The sequence below is a fragment of the Lentinula edodes genome (assembly GCF_021015755.1).
Source record: "Lentinula edodes strain Le(Bin) 0899 ss11 chromosome Unknown C8R40scaffold_48, whole genome shotgun sequence".
Classification (NCBI taxonomy): domain Eukaryota; kingdom Fungi; phylum Basidiomycota; class Agaricomycetes; order Agaricales; family Omphalotaceae; genus Lentinula; species Lentinula edodes.
The window spans coordinates 231,607-251,153 of NW_025764354.1; the positions used below are offsets into that span (position 1 = coordinate 231,607).

At 47.0% G+C, this 19,547-nt stretch overlaps 8 protein-coding genes across 8 annotated transcripts; 5 read left to right on the forward strand and 3 right to left on the reverse strand.

Moving 5' to 3' along the window:
- Positions 1-428: 428 nt before the first annotated feature.
- Positions 429-1,829, forward strand: C8R40DRAFT_1057759 (uncharacterized protein; the record flags this gene model as incomplete). Its single annotated transcript, XM_046225172.1, has 1 exon — positions 429-1,829. The coding sequence occupies one exon, from the start codon at positions 429-431 to the stop codon at positions 1,827-1,829; it is 1,401 nt and encodes a 466-aa protein (XP_046081197.1).
- A 1,100-nt stretch (positions 1,830-2,929) lies between these two features.
- C8R40DRAFT_1176017 (uncharacterized protein) lies at positions 2,930-4,063 on the reverse strand (the record flags this gene model as incomplete). Its single annotated transcript, XM_046232439.1, has 2 exons — positions 2,930-3,814; positions 3,875-4,063. 2 exons carry the CDS (start codon positions 4,061-4,063, stop codon positions 2,930-2,932), a joined length of 1,074 nt encoding a protein of 357 aa, XP_046081198.1.
- Positions 4,064-6,963: 2,900 nt separating this feature from the next.
- Positions 6,964-8,492, reverse strand: C8R40DRAFT_1073559 (uncharacterized protein; the record flags this gene model as incomplete). The annotated part of the gene is made up of 2 exons (XM_046226597.1): positions 6,964-7,556; positions 7,601-8,492. 2 exons carry the CDS (start codon positions 8,490-8,492, stop codon positions 6,964-6,966), a joined length of 1,485 nt encoding a protein of 494 aa, XP_046081199.1.
- A 99-nt stretch (positions 8,493-8,591) lies between these two features.
- C8R40DRAFT_1127987 (uncharacterized protein) lies at positions 8,592-11,638 on the forward strand. The gene is made up of 13 exons (XM_046229074.1): positions 8,592-9,187; positions 9,236-9,388; positions 9,444-9,801; positions 9,860-9,965; positions 10,024-10,077; positions 10,133-10,313; positions 10,369-10,459; positions 10,515-10,621; positions 10,687-10,891; positions 10,937-11,081; positions 11,143-11,300; positions 11,356-11,369; positions 11,427-11,638. Exons 1-13 carry the CDS (start codon positions 9,030-9,032, stop codon positions 11,473-11,475), a joined length of 1,779 nt encoding a protein of 592 aa, XP_046081200.1. The 5' UTR covers positions 8,592-9,029; the 3' UTR covers positions 11,476-11,638.
- On the forward strand, positions 11,639-12,640 carry C8R40DRAFT_1127992 (uncharacterized protein). The gene is made up of 2 exons (XM_046229075.1): positions 11,639-12,479; positions 12,535-12,640. Exon 1 carries the CDS (start codon positions 11,984-11,986, stop codon positions 12,158-12,160), a length of 177 nt encoding a protein of 58 aa, XP_046081201.1. The 5' UTR covers positions 11,639-11,983; the 3' UTR covers positions 12,161-12,479; positions 12,535-12,640.
- Positions 12,641-13,625: 985 nt separating this feature from the next.
- Positions 13,626-14,903, reverse strand: C8R40DRAFT_1176022 (uncharacterized protein; the record flags this gene model as incomplete). Its single annotated transcript, XM_046232440.1, has 5 exons — positions 13,626-13,687; positions 13,750-14,520; positions 14,581-14,646; positions 14,697-14,705; positions 14,768-14,903. The coding sequence occupies 5 exons, from the start codon at positions 14,901-14,903 to the stop codon at positions 13,626-13,628; spliced, it is 1,044 nt and encodes a 347-aa protein (XP_046081202.1).
- Positions 14,904-16,064: 1,161 nt separating this feature from the next.
- Positions 16,065-17,146, forward strand: C8R40DRAFT_1073562 (uncharacterized protein; the record flags this gene model as incomplete). The annotated part of the gene is made up of 5 exons (XM_046226598.1): positions 16,065-16,206; positions 16,273-16,815; positions 16,877-16,918; positions 16,964-17,023; positions 17,079-17,146. 5 exons carry the CDS (start codon positions 16,065-16,067, stop codon positions 17,144-17,146), a joined length of 855 nt encoding a protein of 284 aa, XP_046081203.1.
- A 596-nt stretch (positions 17,147-17,742) lies between these two features.
- On the forward strand, positions 17,743-18,178 carry C8R40DRAFT_1176024 (uncharacterized protein; the record flags this gene model as incomplete). The annotated part of the gene is made up of 2 exons (XM_046232441.1): positions 17,743-17,976; positions 18,032-18,178. The coding sequence occupies 2 exons, from the start codon at positions 17,743-17,745 to the stop codon at positions 18,176-18,178; spliced, it is 381 nt and encodes a 126-aa protein (XP_046081204.1).
- Between the last annotated feature and the right edge of the window lie 1,369 nt (positions 18,179-19,547).

Here is a 19,547-nt window from a genome sequence, read left to right on the forward strand (position 1 = left end):
CCTCATTATTGCTAGAGAGGCAACTGCAGGAGGACAGTATAAGCTCTGGGGTGACAACAAAGGTGTGGTCGAAGGCTGGTGGAATGGGCGGAGCAGGAACCGACATACGAACAACATATTCAGACTTGTTCACGAAATCACTTCGAAACTCAATTTCAAGGTCCACACCCGCTATATCCCCAGCGCTCATAATCCAGCCGACCCATTCTCTCGAGGCATATACGGTGAACCAAGATTCCTCCTACCCAAGATCCCCATCCCATTCCACCTCACACACCTCATCATCGACTACGATGCCCCATACACCACAGCCGAGCGCCGTGAATACGGCACTTCTACAAACCTTGCTTACAGGACTAAACCACACCGACCTCACCCGCGAACATCGTTTGGACAGTGGCAATCTGAAGAGGAAGGAAAATTACTCTATGCCTTTGAGAACTCCTGGTAGTCGCCCTGCCACCTCTGAATACCCCTCTGCTACTTTCCCTCCTGTGAATACTGTAAATACAAATAATGTCCGCCCATATCCTGCTAATTTGACTCCACTATTGTCCACACTACGCCCTCATGTGGCCGCTCGTAACCGTCTAGTCTCCTGGAAGCCAGCCTGTAAGCGAACCTTCGAAGATGCAGCGGGGTGTCCACTCATACTCTCAGACGAATTCGTCGACCGAGTCCAACAAGTACTCATTAATGGATATGCAGACAGTACTCTCGAAACTTACGCATCAGGCCTACTCGCCTTCCACGTCTTCTGTGACTCGCGTGACATACCTGAGGACCAACGTGCACCATGCAGCAGCGACCTGCTCAACGTTTGGATAGCAACCATGGCCGGAAATTTTGCAGGTGCATCAGTTAAAAACTATGTGCATGGACTACGGGCCTGGCACATCATCCACGGAGTTGAATGGAACATCGACAAAGCATCCTTTGACACCATTATTCACGGCGCCGAACGCCTTCAGCCAGACCGAGCTCGCAGGAAAAAGCGGGTACCTTTCACCCCAGACCATATTTCCAAACTACTGCAAGATCTCGATCCAACGAACCCTTTTGATGTGGCGTGTGGTGCCTGCCTTACAACATCCTTCTACTGCGCAGCAAGAGTAGGCGAACTCACAGTCCCCAATCTAAACGACTTCTCCCCAAATGTCCACGTTACACCAGCAAACGTTAGCACGGCCACCGACCGCAACGGTTTCCAAACCACCATCATTCACATCCCACGCACCAAGAGCAATCAGCTCGAAGGCGAGGACCTTTACTTCTCCAAACAGCTTGGCTCCACAGACCCAGACTCGTGGTTCCGAAATCACCGTGAAGTCAACACACCAGGACCCTCGGACCACCTCTTCTCCTACCGATACAGAGCCACCCGAAGGCCCCTTACAAAATCCGCTTTCCTGCAACGCGTCAACAAGGCTGCAAAAAACCAAGGCCTCCCCGTCCTTCAAGGCCACGGTATCCGCATTGGAGCCACACTTGAGTACCTACTCAGAGGCGTCCCGTTCGACGCTGTGCGCGTGATAGGCCGATGGAAAAGCGATGCTTTCATATTGTATCTCCGAAAGCATGCGGAAATCATGGCACCTTACATGCAACCCGAACTCCACCAAGACTTCGTTCGCTACACAATGCCCCCAGTTCGATGTGAGTGCTCTCCTCCCACTAGGGTATCCACGGTCGCTAGATGCGTCGTGCACTCCTACTTGCTGGGAATCGCAGCTGACCGTGCATACCTTCTTAGAACCTCATTGTCTGCTGGGACCCGAAGGCCTTCGGCCTTCTCCCAACGTGCAGAACTCGCAGTCAAAGATACATAAGTCTTCAATTGTATTGTACATACTCAATACATATTGCTAGTGATGATACCATATGCATCACCAGAGTTCAAAGATGGCAATTTGTAAGTCGAGGTAAGGAGATGCGACAAATTAGAGTCTTCGAACGAACACGTGATGCGGTACTTCCTGCTCTTGCTGGTACCGCATCGACACGCGTACGTTGAAGCCTCGCAGTACTAGTCCCTAGTAGCTCCATTAGTTCTTCTTTCCACACCCTCCCACCCTTTTGTCACTCACCCTTCCCTCTCCCATCTCGGGTGCTCATCCAAGGTGCACACCCGCGGAACTCTAGTCAAGGTTCGAGACAAGTCGCAGTCCGAGCGCAATGAGAGCACTCAGCTGCTGGTCGCCCTCCCGCCCATCGCAGCTGACCGTGCATACCTTCTTAGAACCTCATTGTCTGCTGGGACCCGAAGGCCTTCGGCCTTCTCCCAACGTGCAGAACTCGCAGTCAAAGATACATAAGTCTTCAATTGTATTGTACATACTCAATACATATTGCTAGTGATGATACCATATGCATCACCAGAGTTCAAAGACAGGGCGACTCTACACATCAAACTGACTCTAAGTACGTACTCAGCACGGATGTTCATTCCCAAAGTCAAGACCAAGTTCATACCTGCGTATTTGAAGAAAACCTTCTGCCCAGCATCAAATTTTATCACTATCTCAACGCTTCAATTGGCGTCCCATTATAATGAATACGTGGTGCCCGCGTTAGCCTTTTACAGGACATAGCATCAGCGAGCAGATAGTTAGAGGATGATTGATGAAGCTTTCGGAAGAGAAACCTTCACCGGCGCTAATCATTTAGAGCCAATTTTATTCGAGGTACAGTCATTGTATACGCTGTACATACTTAAAGATCCAGTTGATGCTTCGACGAGTGTTCAAAATCAAATGAGACCAAGGGTACCTCTGGAGTAAAACTCGCAAAAACAACGTGAACAATACAGCTGCAGAGGTAGTGCAAGAGTGTGAATACTGGCACAAGGAATCGAGTCAGCGAATGAAGAGAGGAACAAGCAGAAACGGCACTAAAGTTGACTATACTCCGACAGGATATCTTTACCAGTCTAGTTCAAGTCGGCACCGAAAGTAACAAACGCGGTAGAACGGCGAACATGGTGAGGAGCACGACGCGTGTGAGGGGTTGTGGGAGGGGTTGCGGGAGGCATATTGGAACCGGTCCCAGGAGGGGGAGGAGCACCAGAAGGTCCCGCATTAGAAGCAGGATGGGGACCACTAACAAGGCTTAAACGACCTAGCCACGGATGCTCATCCGCATTCGCCCCAGGCGGATACCAGGGGTCATTTCTCCAGCTACCACTTGACATCCCTTCGGGTACATGAGGGACAGACTGAGCCCCATGAGCAGAAGAAGTTTGATGTGAGGTAGGTGGAATCCCAGTGTTCCCGAAAGGCGGACCAGATGTCCCACTTTGAGAATCTCCGTCCTTGCGCGGGGCGAGGAATGAACGAGCGAGGCGGACAGATTTAGCGTAGGGGGACGGGCTAAAGCTGTTTGAATCGCTCGGGGTAGGATCTGCGACCTCACGGCGATCAAAGTTAAGAGGAGGAATTTGAGGAGCTACGGAAGCGATGGGAGAGACTGGGTTCTCGGCAGGAGGTGTTGGTACAGCGGCGGCGTTTTTGGCAGGCTCACCGCCGTTCAAACCCAATCTATTCGCGTACGGGGCGATCTTGGGGTGTTGCATCAATTTCAACAATTTCGGGTTTTGCATCATTGAAACGAATTTGGGATGTTGCGTGACCTTATTCATCATGGATGTCAACTTGGCCTTTGTGCCACCATGAGACTGTGTTGTGGGTGTAGGAGGCTTGAAAGTGTCGGGGGCTGTGGCCGGAGAAGGATCTAACCCTTTTTCTGAGTCCTGACGACGCTCTAACCCAACGGGGCGATCGGGGTTGAACTTGAGCTCTTCATCGACTTTTACATACTGTAGTACAAAAAAATCAGCACAACGAGGAGGAAGGGGTAGAACCGGGAGTATGCTGACCTCATGTGCTCTCCCATGATCGATGACAACGTCGAATTCGCGGGCGGCTGGGTGAACGAGAAGATTCGCAGGATTGCTACGAGTGGGAAACGGAACACCGGGCATGACCTCCCGAGCCACAGGAAAGGAAGACATGGGAGCTGCTAGAGCGGAAGAAGCTGCTCCAACAGCGATGACGGCTGTGAGCATTGAACAGGAATAGACCATCGTAAATGGGTTTTAGGACTACAAGAGGTAGGGAAGTGGAAACGCGACCTGCGGTTTTGTGCAAGAGACCAGCTCTGTTGGGGAGGGAATTCTGAGAAAAAGGTGAGTTTAAATAATGAACATTCGTCGGCTATTCTCCTGCAAAGATCCGTCGGAGGCTGGTCGGAGGGCAACTAATTGGAGACCGTGTGCTCTGCAGTGCAGTCCTTGCCAGTCAAGGCATATTTATATCATTGTCTATGTGAAGCAAAGAGGCACAAAGGAGTTGTCCTGAATTTCTGTGAAAGTAAAAGTCAACTTTGCAGAGATTTCTTCAAGATTCTTTAACCACTTCAATGCGTCGAATACTCATCGCACTAGTCGCGCCTAGTCGCGCAAGTCCGAATAGCCATGACTCAGGCTACCATATACCCTTTAGAACTACATCATGATAGCTTCTGTTCTAGATGAAGTTCAGAACGACAATTATGATCCGCTGTTCAGTAAATTGAATACCATGGCCAAGCAGGGCCAAGCAAGCAAAAGGTCAATAGACTTCATTCATTCCCTCTCACCCAGGACCTTCTAGTGACAAGATTCTGGCGATCCGGCTGTGTCTGTTGGTCTACTTTGCCTCAAAGGGTGTTGAAATTCCGAAAGGATTTCAAGCAGCTGTAAGCCTGTAGCTTCGTTGAACGGAATTCACTGGTAGTTGCGGGTGCGGGTTTTGGGAAGACGCACATAATGGCATTCTTGATGCTGCCGGTTTAGTACAGCACCTTCACCGAACACCATTGGTTGTGAAATGGCCGGCTGCAATGCTTCTTGATAGGCATATCCATTGATCAGTTGGAAATGTCGCATGCGACGAGGACGTGACTTGGGCTTCATATATATGATAATAGGACAGAAAGTTTGCACATTCAGCTCAAAAGCGCGAGTATTCGACGCGTCCAAGTGGTTATAAGAAGAAATTTCTGCGAAGTTGAATTTTCCCATACGCTATTACTATATCGGGCCATAAACCTTTTACGGATAAAGGTGATTGAAAAGACTCTGCGAAAATTGCCTCTGCTTAAGCCGACAATCTCATAGAGAGGACTGCCTTAGGGGCTCCAAGTACTTTCCAACACAATACGCAATCCACATCGTTGCTGCTATTGTCACTATTTTTGCTTCATTTCTACTCACCCTCCTACTTCCATCTCTTCTCACCGCTCATACCAAACACGGCATTCGTATCATCAACGTTGTCAACCGTTCCTACGCTGCCGCCTCTGCTCCCTCATTTTCATCAGCATTCTACGACTCACTCACATCTGACAAAACTCCTCCACCGAATTCCACATCTCTCACAGAAGGAACACGCTCTTTGCGCACCGTTATCCTTATCAGACATCCGCAGCGTATACTGGATGCTCTACCCGCCGCTCAGATTCCGAAAACAGACAGTGATAGCTCTGCGATCCCCGTCGTGAACTCTCCATTCACAAAAATCTAACATCGTGGCGATCACGGTTTTCCCTGGTATCAGCAGAGCAGATACTGTCGCTCGTATACTAAATGCAGATTGGACGTCCGCCAACGGTCATTTGATAATGGGTGTTTTTCTGTGAGTCATCCCCCCGATCTTTTGAACTCTCTCTTACGGTTTCTCAGGTTCCTGCTTGCTCTTCCCTTGCTCTTGCACAAAATCCTCCAGTCGGTATTGCACGTTCAACTCCGTCACCGAGTCACCTAAAGAGGTACTCAAACCTGGTGCATTGTACGCCGAGTATGCTATGATGAGGTTGAAGGTGCCCTCTGCACCTTCGGAAGGAGATAAAGATGGAAAGCGAAATGATAAGGAAAAAAAAGGGGAAGGCAGCTGAGAAGGAACTCCAAACCATGGATCTACCGGATGACGGCGAATTTGATGGCGAGCTTTCTGGTAGGAGAGTGTGAGGAGCTTTTGAGGCTGTATTGAAAGCTTGGGAGAAATCCAACCCGACATTGGAAGAATTAGAAAGAGATGCGAAAGCAGCCGCTGAACAAGAAGTCATTGAAGCAGAGGAGATCTCTTCATGAGTGTGAGTCGCTTCATATTTCCCCTTGTACCTCGTTTTCATCTACCTCATATAGATTATTGTATTCATATACTTGATGTGGTACATCTATTAGAATCGTGAAGAGAACTTATAATGGGTGATTCCAGGCGAGGTCCGTATTTGAAAGCGATGGGAGACTGAAAATGAGCGACAGTCAGACCAAACTACTGTGAGGTGGTTAACTCAGAGTCTAGACGACATGCTTTGATCTCAAGTAGGCCTCAAGGTCAAAGATTCAGGTCGATGCTACGCGAAATTACTCGAGGCCTGTGATCTATCTGGTGTTCAATGAAAGCGCTCTGTCTGGTGTGTGTTTCAAAGACTCTTCGTGGTCAAAGTCTATCCTAAACTGAATGTCCCTGATGGAAGTAGTATAATTCATTCGTTTCTGGGTCTACCGCCTGGTGGAAATGCTTTTGTGATGATCTTCTTCAAAGTCATGTCGGCGCAGTTCTTCCGGAATGTTGCAGAAGAAACTCTCATTCAAGTCTCGGAAATTCGGCTGCAGTTGAAGAGGATCGTCTGAGAAAGGACACTTCTGCTCGGGTCTTCAAGCTTCAGCTTCAGCAGGTACGCGTGTCGCTTGATTTTCTTGCGTTACTTGTTTTTATGGGCACCCTTTCAGCAGTCAGCAGTTAATATATGACAGGAGTAATATATACAAAAAATACAGTTGTCAATATGATAGGAATATGCTATAGACAAGAAGTCAACGTGGGTCGTACTAGAGTCTGACTAATGAAGGTAAGTTTCTTATACAGCATATCATGAAAGGTCATTGAAAATGAGTGACAAATACTACAGATCCAGCTGTGATTACGACTCTTCTCGCTCTCCATGGAGTGATTGAGTCCTCCAATCAGGGGATTCGGATTCGGTGGGTGAGGCGGTCAAACCAGATGGCATAACGATCTTTGGTTTGAGTAAAACTGTATTATTCCACGTCCCCTCCTCTCCGTGCACCTTCTCTGCCTTCAAAAGTCCCAAATCCGTCGTACAAAGGATCTTGTTCTCGTTATGCACAAAAATGGCCTCATGACCTGCCGTCGCAGATCCATTTTCAGTGGCGTTTTCCATCGTACTGGGGTCGAAGGCGACATCCGGCGTGCAATAGATCGGAACAAACTCGCAAGAGGTGATGTCGTCGCCAATGACATTGTTTAGATGGACGGCTCTTTCGACTATCAGTGCTACTCTGTCGGCAAATCGTGTTGCGAGCTTGTCCAAGAGCCCTTGTTCCGATTCGTGAAGGCCGGAGGTGATCAAGATGTTGGCACATGCGGCAAGGATGTGATATGCTAGATTTGGTTGTTCAACTCTAGGGTAGAGTTTACGAACATATTTTCGGGTTAGGATACGCCACCTTGCAGACACGGGCTGTTCCTCTAATAGGCGATACCCAAAGATATCTTCAAAACGTGTTACGAACGAGGATGCACGTCCCACAGCTTACCTGTTTCTCGTAGTTGTTCGTATGTCTCCTGCAGCACAGCCTCGACTTCTGAATCCCTGTCATGATAACACCAAGAGTCCATGATCCATTCGGTGAACGCGCACATCGATGCTTGGAACGCGATCTGGAGGAGGATATTCTCTTCCTGGTGGTTGAACGTCTGAAGCATCTTTGCCATACCCTCTCCCAAGATTTCTTCAGTGTGCACAGCAGCCTCGTGTAATCCCACCTCGCCATCACCAAGAACTGTTCCTGGGCCCTGCAAGTCTGGTGAAAACACGTCTGCCATGATGGATGCGGTCTGGTGGATCTCTGAATTGAGTGATTCAACCATCTTCATAATGTCTGCTCCCGCGTATCGATCTGATCTCGGTAGGAACGCTTGTGCGACCTTAAGCTCTGCGGTCCGCATATCCAACAGCGTCTTTGTCTGGTTCAGTGCCTCCTGGATAGTGTTCGCGTCCTCTCTCGACGTAGCCAGCTCCTCTGCTCGAGTGCCCAACTCATGCTCCAGCGCTTCTTTCCCTACCAGCGCCTCCCTTGCACGCTTTTCCAAATTAGTCCGTGTTCGATTCACGTGTTCGATTTCTTTCCTCGAGGCTTCCAATTCTCGTGCTGTATTCGTCGACCTGTTCTCCGCAGTAGAAAGAGATTCTCGAAGTTCCGCAATCTCAGCATCTCTTTGTGATAACGTCTGCCTTAAGTCCTGGATGACGTTTGTGGAGAGATCGTTCCGTGAAAACGGGATCCAGCGAAAACAGCCAAAGATTTTCTTCATGCCAAAAGATGCGAGAGTGAAAAAGCCGATGATCCCAGCGCCATAATATGCCAGGGTGGTTGGAAAAGTGGTGGTCGTGACTGAGGACATCAGTAGAAGAGATATACTCTCCATGCCTGGCTTTTACCCGATGGTTTTTGGTGCACTTCCTTTGAACACCACGAGGCGGCAACGTGTCAAACAGTCTCCCCTCCTTCGTTATGTTTTTCATATATGCCCCGTCATTACCTCTCTGATATTCCTCCGAAGACAATGTGCTATTATTGCGCCCCAAACGTGTATCTGTGTCGTGTTTATCCGCATACAGCCCTTGTGTACGTGCGGTTTGCAGCATATCGTGTTGTTCGGTACAAACTTCAAAGATGCTTTTGGCTTCTCTTGACTTGCCGCAGCGTTTTCCACCACCCGCCCACAACGATCGCAATTGAACGAGTGTTTAGGTGAAGGACCCTTGATCGCTAGCTATACTAGACTTGGATAGTTTGTCTCTTCTTCGAATTCAAATTAACGCTTCTCTCGGCGCTCCGTCTGCCTATACTTTGGATGGTCTTCTAATGCGCAGCGACCGTAGCTGAACCCTCGAACATACTAGTCGTAGTGCAATGGTTATATACTTTCAACGGTCGCAGAAACTCTTTCGCACAACAAATCATGCAACTGCCCAATCCCAACAACGCTCCGACTCGTAAGCCATACGACGGGCACTTACGCAAGCTGATCATAGCTCTTGATGTTGGGACAACTTTCAGTGGAGTTTCGTACTCTATTCTTGACCCTGGATCGGTACCGATAACTCAGGGTGTTACGAGGTGATTTCAGGTTTCTTAGTTGGCCGAACATTCTAAAAAATTACTTAGTTTTCCGGCGCAAGCAAAAGTCGGTGGGTCAGCGAAGATACCATCGATCCTCTATTATGATAAGGAAGGAACCGTTCGGGCTGTCGGTTCCGAGGCCATGGAACCGGCTTTCATCGAGCAAGCAGAAGAGGAAGGTTTTATTAAAGTCTCATGGTGAGATTTGACCCACTCTGCCACCCAAGTACTCATGTTTCATCACCGCACGCAGGTTCAAGCTGCACCTCCGCCCTGATTCATTACAACTGGATTTCGACATTCCCGCCCTTCCGGGGAATAAAACCCCAGTTGCGGTTTTTTCAGACTTCCTTCGGTATCTGTTCGAATGTACAAAGTCATACATTCAACGTGACACGCTCGGAGGCCATCACTGGAATTCTGTAGAGCACAACATCGACTTCATCCTAGCACATCCTAATGGCTGGGAGGTTTCTCAACAAGGACAAATGCGCCGAGCAGCCATTATGGCGGGCCTTGTGTCCGAGGTCGAAAGTCAGGAGCGCGTCCACTTCGTCACAGAAGGCGAAGCAAGTTTGCATTTCTGCATCAATAGGAATATACCGTTCAAGGTCAGCTTTTAAATGATCACCGAATGCTTCGGTCCCAGTTCTCATGTAAAGCGAGCAGAAAGACGAAGGTGTGATCATCGTGGATGCAGGAGGTGGCACTGTAGACTTGAGTGGTTACCGCCAGACACCTTCCGGCTCATTCGAAGAGATTGTCACCTCTCAGTGTAAGCAATCCAAAGGTCCATCTTTGATCCGTGAACGAAGCTGATGATCTCTCTGTAGGTGTTGGTCAGGGATCAGTATTCGTAGGACGGCGAGCACACAATTACTTACTAGGCGAGTAGGACCGCTTCTACATGTTGCATAACTAAAGATGATCTATGTAACACAGAGAGGCTTCGAAACTCCCGATTTGGGAGTGAAGAAGATGTTCAACAAATCGCGTCTATATTCGATTCTGATGCTAAACATACTTTTCGGAACCCAGACGATCCGGTTTTCATAAAATTTGGCACCTTTAGGGATCGTGACCCCAGTGTGGATATCAAAGCAGGGCAACTGAAGATTCCTGGGTAAGTCATTTTTCATTACACGACTTAGAGTATACAAATCTCACGGACAATGGAGGAATATTGTTAAAACTTTCTTCGAGCCCTCTATCAAGGCTATCATCCAGGCTGTCAAGGAACAACGCAAAGATGCTGCAGTACTCATCGGTGTACGTATATATGGATTGTAAAAAAGTCTTGACATTGAATAGGTAATGCTTTTAGGCGGTGTTTCTGGCTGGTGGATTTTCAGCGAACGATTGGTTGTTCTCACAGCTCAAAAATGAGCTAGAGCCTTTGGGTTTGACTGTTAGTCGACCAGATGCATTTTTGTGAGTTCTACACAACCCGTACATAACTTTTCACCTCGGCAAGGTCTGAATCATATTCTCTTCAGGAACAAAGCCGTCGCTGACGGGGCTTTATCTTACTACCTCGATCATTTTGTTTCGGTGAGAGTAGCTCGGTTCACTTATGGTACAGACTGTGTGAGGGCATATGATCCTTACGACCTGGAACATATGCGCCGGCGGGCTACGATGATCACAGCACCTTCGGGACGGAAGGTTATTCCCAACGTGTTTAGTGCTATAGTAACAAAAGTAAGGTCCTCGGTATGATACATGTTGAAATTGAACTTCTCTTAGGGAGCGCAAGTACATGAAGAAACAGAATTCAAGGAACAATTCTTTCTGGAAAGCAGTACACGAGCTGCCTACCGAGAAATATCTGCAGAAATTATAGTGTATAGAGGGAAATCCTCTTCTCCTCAGTGGACTGACCTTGAACCTCGTATGTTTTCTGCGACGACGCTGATATCTTTCGGCTTGCTAATTATACTGTGTTCAACTAGGAATGTTCAGTACTTGGGGTACTGTTTATGCTGATGTATCTGCTGCAGTAAAGACTGCCGGCGTCCATGATGGCCGCTTTTATCACCAAGCCCAGTTTCAGATAGTGATTCTGTTCGGTGGGCCCGAAATCAAGGCCCAAATAAGCTGGCACGAAAACGTAAGTCTAGTTGGATATCTTTGAAGGATTTACATCATTATTGACGCGTTTATAGGGAGAAGAAAAAAGGTTAAGTAGAATAACACAGAGTCGCGTCCGTTTATCTACTCATAAATATTTTCTCAGGAGTCCCGCTACAATTGTCTGCGAACAGATCCCCCAGTTAGTGAAATAGGTTTTGAATACTCCACTGAATGATTAAAATGTAATGTACCCGAGTGTAACTGACCTCTCAAATTCACCGATCTTCTGGACCAGTCTGAACCTCATATTTGAGGTTCCAATTTATATGATTAGAGCGATGTACTTTTATTGGAACAGACTCCGAGGAGTGGGCATTAAAAATCGTCTTCTCACACCGTTGGCGGTTCACTACTACTGTCTCCACATGTCGCTTCGGGCAATTCAACAACTTCATTAGGTCGAAAACTGAAATGTCTATCAACGTCTATGTACTACCTGTGAGACAATTCATCTCAATAGTGGAGGAATTCCAGTTGTCGCTCAAATACAACCGAAATTCAATTATTCACTACCTAAAACATCCTAATACAAACAAGCGGTCTGGAAAGCCGTATATTTGAGCTAAGAACCCCTAACCCCTAAGGACATAAGCAATTAGACTAATATCTAATTTAGTATGATGAGGCCAAGAACCGGGGAGGCACAGAAATTCGAGATTCATGGGAGTTCTATTAGGATGGGAGGTTCTAGAGGCTGTGATGCATGTAATGGTTCATCGGAATGGAGTTGTCAAAAGAGAATTTGATTACCTTACTGTACCAAGGGTTGCCGGACCTCAGGGGGACTTAATCCGTCTGTGGGGCTTCCGGAACCCAACTTGCTTAATACATAGCTAAAGAGCACTGTATCGCGTCAAAAGCCTAAGGCGTAAGCTCTTGCAGAGCGTGATAGATTGATATCTTATAATCTGACACCGTAGGGACCTCTAGCGACCTTTCTTTTTCAGGTCAATAAAATTTAACGGACAAAAAGAGCAGTATACTAAGCACAATGTTCAGTTCTCAACTTTACCGGGAACCTTAAGGAAGAGCGCGCGCAAGGGCTGCCTTATAATTCATCAACTCTTCGTTGTACTTCAACCACAGGTCATCAACAGAGTCGAGAGATATCCTCTTGAGGTTTTACCTTCAACTTGCAAGCGATCGTTTTCAATTCCTGTCGATCGGCTTCAGTGGTGGTTTCACTAATTCAGAGAATAATTATCTTGAGCTGGATGTTCGCATCTACTTCCTCTATGTCATTGAGAATGCCGTCACGTTTGGTTCTGGATGAGTGGTCGTGAGGGTTCCTTAGAATATCGAAGAGGGCATTCCAGGTAGGTTTAGCCGGAGGATATGAGTTCGATAGGAAATTTTGAAGCCTGTTCCTAAGCGGCCCGTATAGCACTAAATCGTTTATCTGACGAAGTATTTCGCGTGTTGGAGGTGCCAGTGATGTCGGATTGGATGACGTTAGAAAGCGGGGATTTTGAGTGATTCAAATGGACTGAGAGGATCTCGTTCTTTATCCTCGAAACCACTGGCAATAGATAACCGGATTGAGACAACTGGTTCGAATTTTGATCATCGACAAGAAAATTTGGTTTACCGGAGGAGAAGGCAATAATGAGCGCTGTCCATATTGGAACGTCCGAGCTGCGAGAGCGCTGGAAAGATCTTCTGGAACTGGGACTGCAAGCGCAGAGACAGCTCCGAAAGCGAAGTGAGCAATAAGAATGGTGTGTGGGTGAACCATATAGGGATTTTGTCGGGTAGAACTCAAATAATGATAGCGTTAGATTGTTATTGGACACGCGGCGGTGATACAAGATTCGCCTGTTGATAGTACAAAGACTGACCTAGCCAGTATAATTGAACTATCCTATGCCATCCTGAAGAGACCAGCTCGGAGATGCAAGGAACGACTAGCCACCTCTTTCAATCATCGTTATTCTCAGTGCTCTGAAATATTGGAATTTGGAAGCAGTTCCAACTCGCATGACTTTGCGAACCTGTATATTTCAAGCTGCACAGGTATGCACAGCTGATATTGAAACGAGAGGACGCCCCCGGGACGCAGACGACAAGGCTAAAAGGGCTGCTGAGGACCGTGGTAAGAATGACTAGAGATGGCGGTGCTGTACAAAAAGACGCTGCGTGGTGACAAGTCGGGTTTCGGATCGTACATTTACCTATTCGGGTCAGTTGGAGGACGAATATTGTTCAACGAACAAGAATTAATTGCGAGCAAAGTATACAACTTGAACGTCGAAAGGCAAAGAACACTTCCAACATTGATTCTACACTACAGCTCGGTACCACTTCAATCCAAGTCGTCACCGTAGGCACGACGGCGACGATGTTTTATACCACCGGTGCTGGGACCTTCCGGAAAAACAATGGAGTTTGAGAATTCGATGCACAATGAACGAAAACTCGAAACATACTTTTCGGACCCCCTTCGCTTGTGACACATTTACTCTCGCTACCACCTGATTTGAGCGAATATTCAACAACCAAAGGATAAGTAAAAGTAAGAGGAACTTTACAGCAATGGGCGCCTTGCGTATCTCTGGCAGAAAGACGAAGTTCTTGAGAATCTGTCAGGAAGTCCGAAACAGAGTGTGAATTCTGACGTTCAAACACGTCGTCAAGCGCGCGGGAACGCATGTTGAAAGCCGCGTTGAAGAACATTAAATCGTACTTGAGATACATGCTGGGAATGCATTGACCCCATTTTATCCTGCCCTTGTCCATAGGATCAGCTTTCAGCTTGCCAACAATCTTCGTCAATTGCTCTCTGTCAGTTTGGGAAATAGCGGGAGTGATCCAAAGGAGGATTGCTTGAAGCTGAATTGTTGTATCTGGGACATCCTTCAGGTCAGTGAGTAGATCGTCACATTTAATGAGCACATGGTCATGGTCATGGGACGGGTGTCTGAAAATACCCAGGAAGATGTTCCAAAGGTGCGGTTGCGGAGGATGTTCATTTGACAGGAGCTCTTGTGCCCTTTCCCTGAGAGGCCCATATCTCACTAAATTATTTATTCTCTGTTTGATCTCCTTTTTGGGTGTATTAGAGTCGATAAGGGTATGGGAATTGGGGGCGGGATGAGGGTCGTCTCGGTCGGGGGGGTTGGTTGGGGTTCCGTAAGGAGCGAGAGAATCTTCCCGGTCTAAACTCTCGAGACCAGTGGCAGTAGAAGCAGGGGACCACGCTTTGAATTAGACGGAGGATCAATCAGAACTCCGCTTTCGGGAAAATCGAGAGGACATACGATCCGGTGAGCCATGCTGCGGGGAGGAACGTTTATTATTCTTGAGCTCACCACTGTTGGAAGAACCTAAGGAGAATATAAAGCTCAAAGCTCAAAGAGATCAAGAAGAGATTCACCTTCTCTGCCTATGGTAGAAGTATGAAGTTAAATTTTCGTTACCCCACATGTGAGACGTAGCAATGCTAACCTGGTCCAGAGCTGGAGCGCAATGAAGAAATCTCGGTCGCGAGACCGCCGGTATTGCTCTCAGAAACAGGAGCGGCGAATACAAAGGCATTTCCAACAACTAAGAAAGTGCTGAGTACGGTACGTGTATAAACCATGGCAAATTCTGAGTAGAAGAAAGAGATCAAATGAAGAAAATCTTGTGGGTGTGAAGTGCACAGCACAAGTATTGTTCGTTCGTGGAGGTGCGAGACCAGCTCTGAGGGTTAGAGAAGTGAAGCCTGGGCATTTTATATTTGCATCAATATAGTTGAAGCCATGCGTCAATAGGCGTCAATGCGCACTGGAAAATGACCCGACGGCTTGCGATCAATATCTACCATTTTACGCGGTTTTCACAGATTTCAGATGGTGCCTCATTTCAAGTTATTTGGTTGAAGAGGTTTTGACGTGCATTTGCGGGCAACTGAATGGTGAACTTCGTTTGAACATCGAACTCCAAACATTTCCACTCATTTCCAGCATCGATGCTAGCACTCAAACTTGGCGCTCGAATGGGTCGACCAGTCACTGTCAAATCATCACCGTAGGACGACGGTTGACGACGGCGGCGTTGCTGTGAATTAGAGTAAGGATCAAGGCGAACGCCGAAGAAGCGAGTTGGCATTACATAAGGAACGGCCGGACTTTCCAAGCGCTTACACAAGTTTCTCGACGCTGAGTCCTGAAAAAAGGAGGAGTAAGAGCTGGTTTTCCCCATAAACCTCTGCCGCCACTGCACAAGTGGTACATGTTTAATTGATATAAGAAAAGGATGTTTCCTCGAACATGTTGTGTGAGGATATATGACTCTGATGAGTTTACGATTTAGCCTTTGTTTTCCTTCATCGCCTCTATCTCCAATCAGTCCTCCAATCTTCTTCCCAAATCCCACTAATCTACCAATTGCTCCCTATCATTGCATGAAGCAAAGTAAACAACTGCGTCTACGAGATAAGACAAGATCCTATCCTATCCTGCTACTACAGGGGAGACAAGGGGAGAAGCAACTTACACACATGTGAATAATTGCCATAACGAGGAATCGGCTGGAATCGGATGCTCCGCACAGACTCCACAAGGTCCTTCGGAATCGACCCTACCTGGCATCGCCTCTCGCACTAATTTTTCGGTATATATAAAAGATCTCTAATTTTTCGTACGAACCTCTTAGCTGGTTCTCAACACTCCTTCCAACTAACAACTTTGGTGCCGCGCACTTCACATCTACTCTCACACAAGTCTTCTCCTCAAGCGTAATAAAGCTTATAAAGAGCGCAATGGTGCAAATATATACTGTCCTTGGTGCTCTCCTCGCTGCAGGGGCTGCCTCCGTACTTGCTCTCCCTGTTTCTGTTTCAGAGGTCGGAATAGTTACAGATGTTCCTTCTCTTCTCCAACCTGGTTTTCTGAAATCGCAAGGTTGGCATTCATATTCTCTGGATTCGCTTACTGTGACTGATGCTTTGTCTGCTTTACGCTCTATAGAGAGACAACTCAGAGAGAGACAATTCGGAGTCAACGAGGGAAAGGTCTGGGGGACGGTGGATCTAGCTGTAATCGAGCCCTTGGAGAAGAGGTTGATTGAACTTTCCAAAGAACCGACTAAAGATGCTTCCTACAAGCAACTTTTGAAATCCCTGATCTCGAATCTGCAATCGAGTCAGCTCCTTAAGGATAGGCTTACCACTTTCTCGCAATCACGGAACCCGTCGACCTTGGTCAAGCATGCCTTGGCGATACTTATTACTCAGCTACGTCCCGCCTTTCAGAAACAACAACCAAATAGTTCCGATCACATACTTCAAAAAATTTCTACATTATCCGATTTCTACCAGATGAAGATCCTTTCCAAATGGGCCGGCTCATCAAATGATGTCAAGAAACAGGATGTCAGTAAACAGGACGAGGAATTGAATGCCCACATCGATGAGATGGTCGAAGCCAAGGATGCTACTAGCAGATATTGGGCGCAAGTAAACTTCAATAAATGGTTCCAGGCCTGGCTTGATCTATCCCAAGGTGAACGAGGTATGCAGCTCCATTCTTATTCCCCGCCTTTTCACCTTTTTAAAGTTTTCATTCACTTTAGGCATCTCTGGTGGAAATGCGAAGGGAGGTACTTCCGAGAAAGGTATATGTTTTCCTCGATTTTAAGACAATGATCAATTTCTAACAGTCTCAAAAGCGAAGCGAAGTTCTGCTTTGAAGGATATTCCTGTCGATCAACACCGCCGTCGTCAGTTGTACGGCGACCTGGATTGATAAATATTCACGCTGAACATTTTCGCTAGTTGTATCAATGTATCGATTCTATAAGGAAGGAGCATCGGATGGAGGCTCGAGCGGACTACGGATCTAGACGAACAGTCTTTAAGTTGAGTAAATCGTCGGGAGAGAGACATTGACATCGTAAATTGCTGCTATAGCACATCTTAGCACACTCTGGTCGTTCAAGCTTTCGTGATAGTAGGGCTCTTATTAAATTTAGGCCCTATCCCAGTGTGTGATATTTCCGAAATTTAGACCAGACATAATATCCTCGCTCTTACAATAGCTTTAGTTGGGTACTCGGAATGTTCGGGCATGGGTGTGCAGTCGCAATCGTCACAGTCGCAGACCGGGTTGTCCCTGCTACCTTCAAGCAAACGTCGTTGGAAAAACAACTACCCATCTCCCTCACATCCGCTACATTTCCATTGATTTCAAAGGATGCACATGCGCAAGCTGGTGTCAAATCTCGCATTCAAGCCGCATTTCATTGCCATGCTAGCTGACAACTTTGACACTTGTTCCTTGTCTTTTTGTGGGACGCAGGCGCCTACATGGACCCACAAAGATCAACCCGGGATCACCCCGACTCTGTGCCTGCTGATAACATTTTCTTCTACCTGTTTCTTAATCTTGTGCGACCACCATTGTCACTCTCATATCTCTACGCGCTTCGATATATTCGCGATGATTGCCAAAACACTCACACTAACGCCAACCGAGTCGTCGCTCCTTTTTCTCCCGAAGCAAATCAGTTTAGAGCTTGGCTTACCTGTTTTACTGGGACGTCAAGGGATTTACGAAGATGACCCGTTGAAAGCAGAATCGCTGAGCAATGGATACTTTTCGTACGCCAGTGGTGTCGGTTTAAATCCTGTCAGCAAGAGACATGCCTTAGTATGGTTGGAACAAGATGGAAAGGTTCGATTCCAACACATCACCGTTCCATGATACTGACTCGGGATCTTTCGTGAAGGTCTTTGTTCAAGATCTAGATTCCTCGAACGGGACCTACATTAACGGTGTGAAGTTAGCGTCGGGACAACCCAAACAATTAAATACAGGTGATATTTTGGTAAGATACGTTTTCAAGCTGTTTGCGCAAGATGTTACTAGTCGATAATTGACACGACCAAAGCGCCTAGGAATATCATTCTGCATTGAACAGGCAAATATAGAAATGACGCCTGTTATAGCCACGGTGAATATTTGGTAGCTGATGATAAGGAATACATGAATAACAATTGTATTTTATTGTGGCAGTTCAGTATTGCTTCCATTTCCCTAAACAACACCTATCAATTTCACTAGGATACAAGCATACTATCATCATGAACTGATGGGAAGAATAGCTTTGACAACCGTCTACTTTAGACAAAGTGCGTGAATTGTCAGTACGCTGAAGTAATTTGTGGTAACATGCGGCTCTGAGAATTATAATTAATGCAGGTTCTCAGTGACTACTGTGCTTGCCTCTCGAAGCAATCAAGCAGTCCTAATTATTAAATATAATAAATAATTGGTCCATGCTTTAGTTAGAGACTCAAACAATAACATCCGTCCCAAAGATGCATTCCATATCAGATAATTTGGTTCCATTCAAAGGCTCTACCAAGCCAGTCTCAGGTGAATCTGGACCGAATTCCCATACAGAAGGACATCTGGCCCCGTTCAATCTTAGCTTCAGCCCCCTTTTCTCTTTGAGGTTACGCAAAGTCTGTAGCTCCGCTTCTGAGAAAGCCGGGCGTTGGCGGAAAAGGATGTCGCAGGATTTCAGACGAGGAACAGACAAAGAATTTGATTCGGAGCGAGTCTTGAGGAACCTTGTTAAAGTTGAGGTAGAGAAAGCGTTGGCGTACCTGTAGGCGTAAGGCGACATGAGTCGGCTAAGAATGCGGATATTTTGGAGTTTGGGCCACCAAAGCGGCGCAGTAGGTGAGTCCGATGAGGGGGTGAGTCTCTGGAGGTACGACTCTTGTAGAGGGTCGGCATGAAGTTGCGGTCCCGTCGATACATCATCGAGATCCGTTAGTTGAAAGTTGACCAGATTCGGAGTCTTGGAGATGCAATCTGCCATCATCTCCACCGTCATTGGCATTGTTAGCTCAAGAGTCTCAAGAGCGTGTAAAGGTAGTCCAATGAATGGTAGCCGTGATAGTAGTACATGATGGCAAAGGAAGCTGAGGGAATACAAGGCAGTACATTGGATGCAATCGAATATAGACGTTATTTCAGCCTCAAAAGCCGAAATCACATCTGGACGATGCATCGTCATTGAGACCTGGGTGAACAGCCGCAGAAATGTCAATTTCATTTCAACCAAGTTATTGAGCTGCACGACACGAAGATCGTGAAATACGTGGGGAGTAGACAGACCAATAGAGAGGGTGATTGACTCCATTTTTGGTGTGGAGGATAAGATTGTGATGACTTGGTCGGGGCCTAGAGTGGCCGTTATCTCAAGCTTGGTTATATGCTCCCAATTACAGGGT